General features: G+C 33.5%; 1 protein-coding gene across 1 annotated transcript in view; it reads right to left on the reverse strand.

The window, feature by feature from the left end:
* Positions 1-1,797: 1,797 nt before the first annotated feature.
* The window catches only part of LOC107657816 (neuropilin and tolloid-like protein 1), a 113,950-nt gene continuing 105,231 nt past the window's right edge, over positions 1,798-10,516 (reverse strand). The window contains exons 8-11 of the mRNA XM_016446065.1: positions 7,962-8,075; positions 4,559-5,135; positions 3,273-3,347; positions 1,798-1,918 (exon numbers count right to left, since the gene is read on the reverse strand). Coding sequence (XP_016301551.1) covers positions 3,287-3,347; positions 4,559-5,135; positions 7,962-8,075 — 752 coding nt within the window. The 3' untranslated portion in view covers positions 1,798-1,918; positions 3,273-3,286. The remainder of the gene's footprint in view (positions 1,919-3,272; positions 3,348-4,558; positions 5,136-7,961; positions 8,076-10,516) is intronic.

A 10,516-nucleotide genomic window follows, 5' to 3' on the forward strand; every position in this document is an offset into this window, starting at 1 on the left:
CCCCCCCCCCCCCATCTTTTGTAACATTATAAATGTTTGTGCTGCCACTTCTGATCAGTTTAATGCATCCTAAATAAAAGTATTAATTTCTTCCATTCCAAACTTTAGAATGGTAGTGTAAATGCTTCCGAAAAGCTTGTTTTCGCCACGGGTTAAAAAAAAAATAAAAACATATATTGACAGATATAAACTCTAGGTATAAGATATAGATATAAACTCAAACCTATAAACTCACAATTACACAGTATAAACTTGCAATTCTATCAGAAGTCAGAATTGTCCGAATTGTGAGATTTATATATATAACATTTGTATGCCACACATAAAATTACATTTTAAGCTAATAAACATAAAACATTTAAAAGTATATATTTAATTTTATAAAAGTAAAAAGCTGGAACTAACCTTTTGTGCCTTCCACTTCAGATGACATTTTGTCTACATATAACAAGAAAGCGTAAATTCACCCATAATGTAAATTCATTCATTAATTCCTCAAAAAGCATTTATTTTTTACTTTGTTTATATAGTTTAAATTCTAAAACAAAAATGTCAAGACAATGTGCAGACAGACAGAAAAACTGACAATTCATTTTAATTATGGTAACCTTAGTTTAAAAATGTAGCTTGAAAAAACAGGGACATTTGACATATATTGTGTGTGTTTGTGTGTGTGTGTGAGAGAGGTGTTTTAATGTCTTGTATTTGAGGTTTTATAACATTCTGTTGATATCACATCTGACATTCACCGCAGGTTAATGGATCACACAAAAGCATGAAAAGTAAACATAACAAGATTTATAATTGCTAATGTCATTATTTAATGTCATAAACTCTGCTTGTATTGGTGTTTCAGCTGTGGAACAAATCATCTACAAAAGTTTGAACACCGTTAACATACAAAGTTTGTGTGCTACTAAAATGTAGCAAATGTTAACTTACTGCATTTGTCCTAAACAACAGCAACTGAAAGTATTTCAAAAATTATTTATGTAAAGGAATATTCCCACAGTTTAATTTAATCATAGATTGTATATTATACATTTTTTATGATTTATTTAATTATGATGATTAGCATGCAGTTAGTAAGTATAGGAGTAAACTAGGGGAGGGAAAGGGCTTAGTGTCATTCCATTTGTTTTATATATATATTAGGGGTTGCACCAACTTATATGCTTATATGCTTATATGCTTATTGCACCGACTTCAATGCTCTGCCATGACGCTTTAAGCTTGACGTCGACTAGTCGCTGGTCTTTACAGGTGCATCTCAACTAACGACCCAAAGACAAAAGAACTGATACAAATGAGCTGTTATAGGAGCAATAGCCATGTGGGCAGCGCTGTGTTATGTCATAGCTGTGCACAAATTAAACCTATTTACAATCAATTAGTCTTGGGTTTGATGCTGTACCTAAATGCACAGTCACTCACTTTAAAAATGAGAAAGAAAACATGCATGCAAATCATAACATTAAAGTGACTGACAAATATGTGGATAGAGAGTGTTTGCTGAAAGTCACAAATATCCAACGTCTTAAATAAAAGCATTTTAACAAATAAAACGACAACCTTTGGTGGCAAAACATGACAATAAAATGCATGCACTACAACAGTCCTGAAAGTACTAATTCACATCTATTCAAATAAATGAACAAACTTTCATGTAATGTTCTGCAATCCTAAATAAGTAAAGGCAATGTGCCTAAATTAGGAACTGCACGTTAAAGCAATTTCATCACAGTCACTTTCTTTGTTACCGAATCCACGTCCTCCTTTACATCTGCAGGATGTTTTGATAAATTTATCTTTAAAATGTCCATGTTATTATCATGCTGGTGTATATCTCCGGTCCACATTTTCATATTTCATTGAAGCCCGTTCGTACTGATCCAGGATTGCACTATTTTCAAGAAGTCTACATGACGGAGACAATGCATGATGGGAGATGAGAAAAAACACAGCATTGCACATTACACACTATGATACACACAAAATCATTTGCAAAGCACAAACATAACAAAATCACCATTAATATGAAGAAATGCTGCTCTTTGTAGATTATTAAGACTGACAAAAACTTCATGTCATGTTTAAAAGTATAAAACACATCAGTGTATATCATAGTATAGGCAAAATGCATAGGTAAACTGTTTTAGGTAAACCTAAAAGTGTGGTCAAACTATAGCTGAAAAAAATATATTATAAGAACTTAAAACAACATTAAAAACTTAAACAAAAATTGCAAATGTTACTTTGCCAGCCAACTGAAATAAATATGTTGAAGTGCTAAAATTACTAAAAGAATATGTAGAAATTAAATATGTAGAAATAAGAAAATGACAAAAGCACATAACAAAATGACTTTAAACTTTGAAATCTGAACATACTGTATACATATATACACGGCTAATTCTAAATATGAATAAATACTATAATAATATGTTAATATTAATAAATACTGAAATAAATATATAAATGACCAAATTACTAAAACCTTAATTAAAATTAAATCTAGAAATGTTACCTTTGCAACTAACTGACATAAGTACTATAAAATGACTAAATCACTAAAAATACTGAAATAATTATATATAACCAAATTGCTATGTATATACATAAAAACACAAGGTATGAGTCAATTCAAAATATTAATAAATACTAAAACAGTATATAAATAATACTAAAATAACACTGGTGAATGATACTTTAATGGTGCTCTATTTGTCATTTTGGACAAGGTATTCATTCACCTTTTGTGTTTCACTGAAGAAAGTCAGTCAGGGTGAGTAAATAACATTTTTAAAAGCACTCCTATTTTTGTTCACAAACTACAATTTCCTTTCATTAGGGTTGAATGTTGACAATAAAGTGTATGTAAGACAAGCACAGATGGCCCTTGAAGAAGTGTTGTTCTTCGGCTGCCTATACTTTTTTACCATCTTGTAAGGAGTACTTAAATTTGCCTTTGACTGGATCTGAAATGCCTATTTTGATATCCTTAATAAAAATCATCAGATTGATTCCATGCACATCAGAACTGAACGTGATAACATACAAAACAAATGAAAGAAAGCTAAAATGACAAGCAACATATAGGACCTCACCAATAAGCAAGATGGTCAACAAGTCCTAATGATGACCATCTCAATGATAATGCAGGGGTTCGACAAAACAGAAATAAAATAGTGCAAGAAAAAAATTAACACTGACTCACAGTGACTAGACAAACATTTAAAAACATGAAATTAAGTGTGTTTAAAGAGTCTTACCTTCAGATTGTCTGTTACACCCTAGTTGTGTTGTACTCAGATTCATGTTTGTTTAGAGACCCAATGAGGCAGAACCTGGAATATCATTGCTTTTATGTTTAATATCATGGTATTTGCTGCATAAGGAATTATAATGCACATTTCATTTGTTTGGGGCCTAGTTCTTTTGCATCCTGTCAGGAGAGCATTAAAAAACATGCCCGAAATGTGCATGTATATAATCAGTTTCTCTTTTTTACACTGAAAATCACTTGATAAAGCTTTAAGCCATTATCAAGAATTGGACGAATAGACACACTCTTTTTTTCTTGTCCTTTTCTCTCAGGGATGCTTATTTTGCAACTGTTCAAAAGTTTGGGGTCAGTAAGTTTTTTAAATGTTTTTGAAAAAAGTCTCTTATGCTCATCAAGGCTGCATTTATTTGATCAAAAATACAGAAAAACAGTAATATCGTGAAATATTTTACAATTTAAAACAACTGTTTTCTATTTTAATATATTTTAAAATGTAATTAATTCCTGTGATGACAAAGCTGACATTTCAGGATCATTACTCCAGTCTTCAGTGTCACATGATCCTTCAAAAATCCTTCTAATATGCTGATTTTGCTGCTCAAGAAACATTTATTATTATCAATATAAAAAAAAAAAAAACAGTTGTGATGCTTAATATTTTAATGCATTTTATTTCAGGATTCATTGATAAATATAGCAATTTAAAGAACAGCATTTATTTGAAATGGTAATGTCTTTACTGTCATTTTTGATCAGCTAAATATACATACTTGCGGAATAAAAGTATTAATATCTTTAAAAATAGAATTCTTACTGACCCCAAACTTTTAAACACTATATATCATTATCAAAACTGAAGCCGTTTCGATAATTTCAAATATAATATTCTCTCTGAAAATGAACCTCTGAAAAATACAAAAAAATAGTTTATCCCTCAGTTCCATCTTCATGCAGCATGTCTATAACTGAACATTAATCTTAAGATGTCAGCTTTGCTGATAGAGGCCTGTAAACATGCAGCAGGCATATTCTTAAAGCATCTTCTGCATCTCTTTTACAAACCCAACTCTGACCGTGACAGCTGTCTTAGTGACAAAAAAGAGAAGATCAAAGCAAAAAAAAGAATGAGATAAGAAAAAAAAACAGCTAAAAAAAATCAATGGGAAGCTGAGTAGAGAAGCTAAAAAGGAATAAAAAACTAAAAGTGGGAGTAAATCGTTCCAAAATATGCAATAAGTAGATTTTTCTCATCAAAAATCAATGGATACTGACCGCTGCACTGCTTTCTCGTGTCTGGACAGCCTGTGGCTGGTGGTGGGCATTTCCTCCAGGTCATCGTCCAGGTCACAGGCATCCGCGGCATCTTGTGAGTAGGTGTGTCTCATTACCAGAATGTTCCTGCGGTTGGTTTGGGGAGGAAGCGGCCGCATGGGCTGCGGTGGGATGTCCGTCAGGATGGCGGCCGTGGCCTCGCAGGTGCTCAGGTTGGTGCGGCTGCCCTTGCTGCTGGACAGCTGCGAGTACCCGCAGTGATGCTCGTGGACGCAGCGCGAGGAGGCGCGCCGGAGCTTGTGGAAGCTCTCAAAGTCCTGGGCCAGCTCGGCCAGGTCCGCGGAGGTGGCTGCCGCGCTGCGGAGAGTGCAGAGCTCGTAATGCGGCGGCTCCTGGAACACCTCCTGGAACATGGTGGGGTCAAAGTCCTCCCGCCTCAGGATGTACTTCTTCCGCGGCTGCTTGATTTGGACGATGACTGATACGACCAGGAGGATCAGTACGATGCAGCATGTTACGCCGATGATGGTGCCGTTGGTGTTGTTGATGTTGTCCAGGATGTTGGCTTTCCGGTTTTCTGCAAAACACAACAGAAAGCGTAATAAATTATTACTGCAGGCATGCAATGTCATCGCAGGTTACCTTCTGTTGAAACTGTTGTACCAAAGAGATTACAAACAGCACGCAGAAGTAGTAAATCATTCTAATGGGCGAGCTTTGACATTTATGTAGCACAGTGAGAGTATAACATCTGTGCTGGCTTTGGTTAAACAGAGAGGAGCATTTTTATTCAGAGGTGCAGACAAACCACAAATGAAGGCTTTATGATATGTTTCCAAAATGAAATATGACGTTATTGTACTAAAAAAATTATTGAAATATTTTCTGCATTTTTTTTAATATGAATTATTTAGTAGTATTTATTGTAGTATTGTAATGAATGTTTTTTTTTTGTTCTTACTGTTTATCTTGGTCTGAGAAAAATATTATAAGAGCTGCATTGTATTCTAAAGCTGACATATATTATATGATATGTGATACATGCTGTTTCCATTAAATAATTAAATAATTTGGCTTTCACTGTAATAACACTAAAACAATTATTCAAATATTACCTTTGTATATACATATTGTTCAACTAATTTTCTTTGTATATATATATATTTTTTTTTTATATTAATTATTTTGTAATATTTACAATATTATTGTAAGTATTGTTTTTTCTTACTTTTTATTTCATACTGTTCGTCTTGGTCTGGGGAAAATATTAAGTATTTAAAATTGACAGATATTATAAGATATCTGATACACATCTAATGTATTGTTTCCATGAAATAATTTGGCTTTTATGATGTCATTGTACTAAAACCAAATCTAATTATTCAAATACTATCAGCATATTTTTATACACACACATATATATATATATATATATATATATATACTGTATATATACACACATACATACATTCTTCTTATTACTATTTTAAACTAATGCTAAATAAAAAGATGTGATTAATCTTTCAACCAATCTTTAGAAAGCAAAAGCAAATAGCAATACAATTTACTTTATAAATGTGTTAAAAAAAACATCTCTGAAGTTAACATACAAAGACAAGCCTAAAAAATACATTTTTAAGTGTTTTTCCATCTTAAATTTTCAATGAACCCCCAAAATTAATATCATTAAATTAAACTGAGTATTTATTATATCAATTAAGTTATACATTTAATTAAAACCAGTAATGATGGACAAATATCAAGGATGCTCAAAGTTTTAGGTGAATCATTTTCTGAATAAGTGAGCAAAAAAAACTAATTTCATTTATTTACTTACTTACTATTGTAAAAAACAATCTGTGCTAAAACACCACTCCCGTATCCTCTACGGAGGCTCCCGGCACTATTTCCAACATTCATTTAATTCAGCTTGGACAGCTTATGTGAAATATAAGCACAGATATAGCCGAACTGCACTTAAGAATTGATGCTATTATTCAAACCCAGCCTGAACCACAGTCATTCACATATACAAATGGATTTCTAGTGGCCAGCTCATTTTTCTTAGCGACATTACAGTAGCGTATGCAAAGTTAATCAATGAACTCCAGCGCAGAGGTTTGAAGGCTTTATAACAAGGTCTTTTTTAACAGCTGTGTGAAAGCAGTGAGATTTTGTTGACTAGCTATCAAGCGTGAAGGGGACAAAGTAAGACAATGCTTCTCCCCAAGTATTGATTTTCATTTAGAGAAAAACGAAGGCCGACATATTTACGTACAAACCTCTAAACATTGAGAGGATATTAAAAAAAAAGAAAAAAGCACAATTTACCTTTGCAGTGGTTTTCGTCCCAAGGGTAGACACAGTTCTGGACACCGTTGCACACCAGTGTGTTGTTGATACACATGTTACTATGGCAAAAGAAAGTATCTGCCTCACAGGGAGCTGATGAGAGGGAAAAACAGATAATAGATAATACTAATGTCATATTACACTTCATTTCTTCCTGTTATATACTGTATATATACACACATACATACATTCTTCTTATTACTATTTTAAACTAATGCTAAATAAAAAGATGTGATTAATCTTTCAACCAATCTTTAGAAAGCAAAAGCAAATAGCAATACAATTTACTTTATAAATGTGTTAAAAAAAACATCTCTGAAGTTAACATACAAAGACAAGCCTAAAAAATACATTTTTAAGTGTTTTTCCATCTTAAATTTTCAATGAACCCCCAAAATTAATATCATTAAATTAAACTGAGTATTTATTATATCAATTAAGTTATACATTTAATTAAAACCAGTAATGATGGACAAATATCAAGGATGCTCAAAGTTTTAGGTGAATCATTTTCTGAATAAGTGAGCAAAAAAAACTAATTTCATTTATTTACTTACTTACTATTGTAAAAAACAATCTGTGCTAAAACACCACTCCCGTATCCTCTACGGAGGCTCCCGGCACTATTTCCAACATTCATTTAATTCAGCTTGGACAGCTTATGTGAAATATAAGCACAGATATAGCCGAACTGCACTTAAGAATTGATGCTATTATTCAAACCCAGCCTGAACCACAGTCATTCACATATACAAATGGATTTCTAGTGGCCAGCTCATTTTTCTTAGCGACATTACAGTAGCGTATGCAAAGTTAATCAATGAACTCCAGCGCAGAGGTTTGAAGGCTTTATAACAAGGTCTTTTTTAACAGCTGTGTGAAAGCAGTGAGATTTTGTTGACTAGCTATCAAGCGTGAAGGGGACAAAGTAAGACAATGCTTCTCCCCAAGTATTGATTTTCATTTAGAGAAAAACGAAGGCCGACATATTTACGTACAAACCTCTAAACATTGAGAGGATATTAAAAAAAAAGAAAAAAGCACAATTTACCTTTGCAGTGGTTTTCGTCCCAAGGGTAGACACAGTTCTGGACACCGTTGCACACCAGTGTGTTGTTGATACACATGTTACTATGGCAAAAGAAAGTATCTGCCTCACAGGGAGCTGATGAGAGGGAAAAACAGATAATAGATAATACTAATGTCATATTACACTTCATTTCTTCCTGTTAATAAGATGCTGTCTATAATCTTACCTTCTGAACAAAATTAATCTCACAAATCACACTGGATTCAATACAATACAATACATTTGTGCATCAATACAGTTCAAATTTAGAAAGCCATTACTCAATCCAACCAAATCAAATTCTGTTGCCTTCTACTAGACATGAATTTTAATCCAGCTTTTCAAATATGCATGGAAACAAGTCTGTAGAAGCTGCGCAGATATCTTGTAATATTTCTATTAATATTATTCTGGTTTAATCCCAAGAAAGAGTCTATATAGGCATATACTGTGAATTAAAATCCTTAAAGGGATAGTTCACCCGAAATGAATATTTTGAGTAAATGAATCATTTACTCACACTCATGTTGTTCCAAACCTCTATGAGTTGAACACAAAAGAAGATATTTTGAAGAATGTTGGTAACCAAACAGTTGCTGGTAGCCACTGACTTCCATAGTATGGAAAAAAAATACTGGAAGTTAATGGCTACCAGCAACTGTTTGGTTATCAACAAATTCATACTGGTTTGGAACAACATGGGAGTGATGACGACAAAATTTGCATTTTTGGGTGAACTTTCTTTTAAAATTGATAAAAAATTCTGATATAATTTCATGAGTTTCTGTTAATTGCCTATATGTAATGCAGGCACAAACTGCAAGTATAATATTTCCAAAAGTGTTAATATCACTCAAGATCAAAGAAGATTAATCTAATAATCTAATATAATACATTAGGGTGGATGTTTGAACACTCTTCATTTGAGCTTAAAAATGAACGAATGTCTCTGAAATCATAAAATGATAAAGGAGAAAGTATTCATAAAGAGAACCTCTTGTAACATTTACAGCATTTACACTATCAGCAGACTCAATTAAAGCCAAGGTGACTTTCAGAATGGGCGGAGCTTCGGCCTCAATCACCTCGCATGCATAAGTACCTCACACGCCCACCAATGTGTGGCCAGTTCCCACATACCTCACTTGACATGCTTATTTTGCGGTCTGCAGGGGACATCACCTAGTTTGTAAAAAAAAAAAAAAAAAAACTTAAACTAACACAGCTTCAGGGTTGACTGGTTGTACATTGCGGATTTATTAATGACCTTATTCCCAAGCTGTTCCCAGGTGAGAAATAACGACGTAAATTAGGATGAGTCATCATTCCAGAAGTACTGTCCTCAGGACTCTCGACTTCATATTCTGATTTAGTTTCACTTTCCACCACAAGATCGCACTGCAGGCCTGTACCTCTCCTAAGTAAGTTACTAAACGAGACTGGACTTTATTTAAAGGTGATTCAACCTCCATATACAGGTGCATCTCAATAAATTAGAATGTCGTGGAAAAGTTCATTTATTTCAGTAATTCAACTCAAATTGTGAAACTAGTGTATTAAATAAATTCAATGCACACAGACTGAAGTAGTTTAAGTCTTTGGTTCTTTTAATTGTGATGATTTTGGCTCACATTTAACAAAAACCCACCAATTCACTATCTCAACAAATTAGAATACTTCATAAGACCAATAAAAAAAAAACATTTTTAGTGAATTGTTGGCCTTCTGGAAAGTATGTTCATTTACTGTACATGTACTCAATACTTCGTAGGGGCTCCTTTTGCTTTAATTACTGCCTCAATTCGGCGTGGCATGGAGGTGATCAGTTTGTGGCACTGCTGAGGTGGTATGGAAGCCCAGGTTTCTTTGACAGTGGCCTTCAGCTCATCTGCATTTTTTGGTCTCTTGTTTCTCATTTTCCTCTTGACAATACCCCATAGATTCTCTATGGGGTTCAGGTCTGGTGAGTTTGCTGGCCAGTCAAGCACACCAACACCATGGTCATTTAACCAACTTTTGGTGCTTTTGGCAGTGTGGGCAGGTGCCAAATCCTGCTGGAAAATGAAATCAGCATCTTCAAAAAGCTGGTCAGCAGATCCACGACATTCTAATTCATTGAGATGCACCTGTATATGAATTTCTCGAGACCTTATAATGAGAGTGGTAACACTTTATAATAAGGTTTCAGTTGTCAACCAGTTAATGCATGAGCAAATTTGAACTACCATTTTAGCAATTTCTATTTTTTTTTTTACAGCATTTATTCATATTTTTAAATGTTGATGTTGCCAATGTTAACAGATAAAACTTTTGATAAAAAAAGCATTAGTAAATATTCAAATTTATATTAGTGTAATGTGGTGTTTGGGTTTTGGTTCATGTTCATGTTTTCATGTCTTTTATTTTGTAATTGTTTCAACCTGTTTGTGTCATGCTTCCCTTGCCCTCATGTATTCATGCCATTGGTTCTCTTGTTCATTGTGTCATGTTCTGATTGGTTGTCTTAGTCATGTGTCTTGTTTCCCATTGGTTTGTTC

This window comes from Sinocyclocheilus anshuiensis, unplaced genomic scaffold (assembly GCF_001515605.1).
Source record: "Sinocyclocheilus anshuiensis isolate Anshui unplaced genomic scaffold, SAMN03320099.WGS_v1.1 scaffold7, whole genome shotgun sequence".
In the NCBI taxonomy this organism is placed as follows: domain Eukaryota; kingdom Metazoa; phylum Chordata; class Actinopteri; order Cypriniformes; family Cyprinidae; genus Sinocyclocheilus; species Sinocyclocheilus anshuiensis.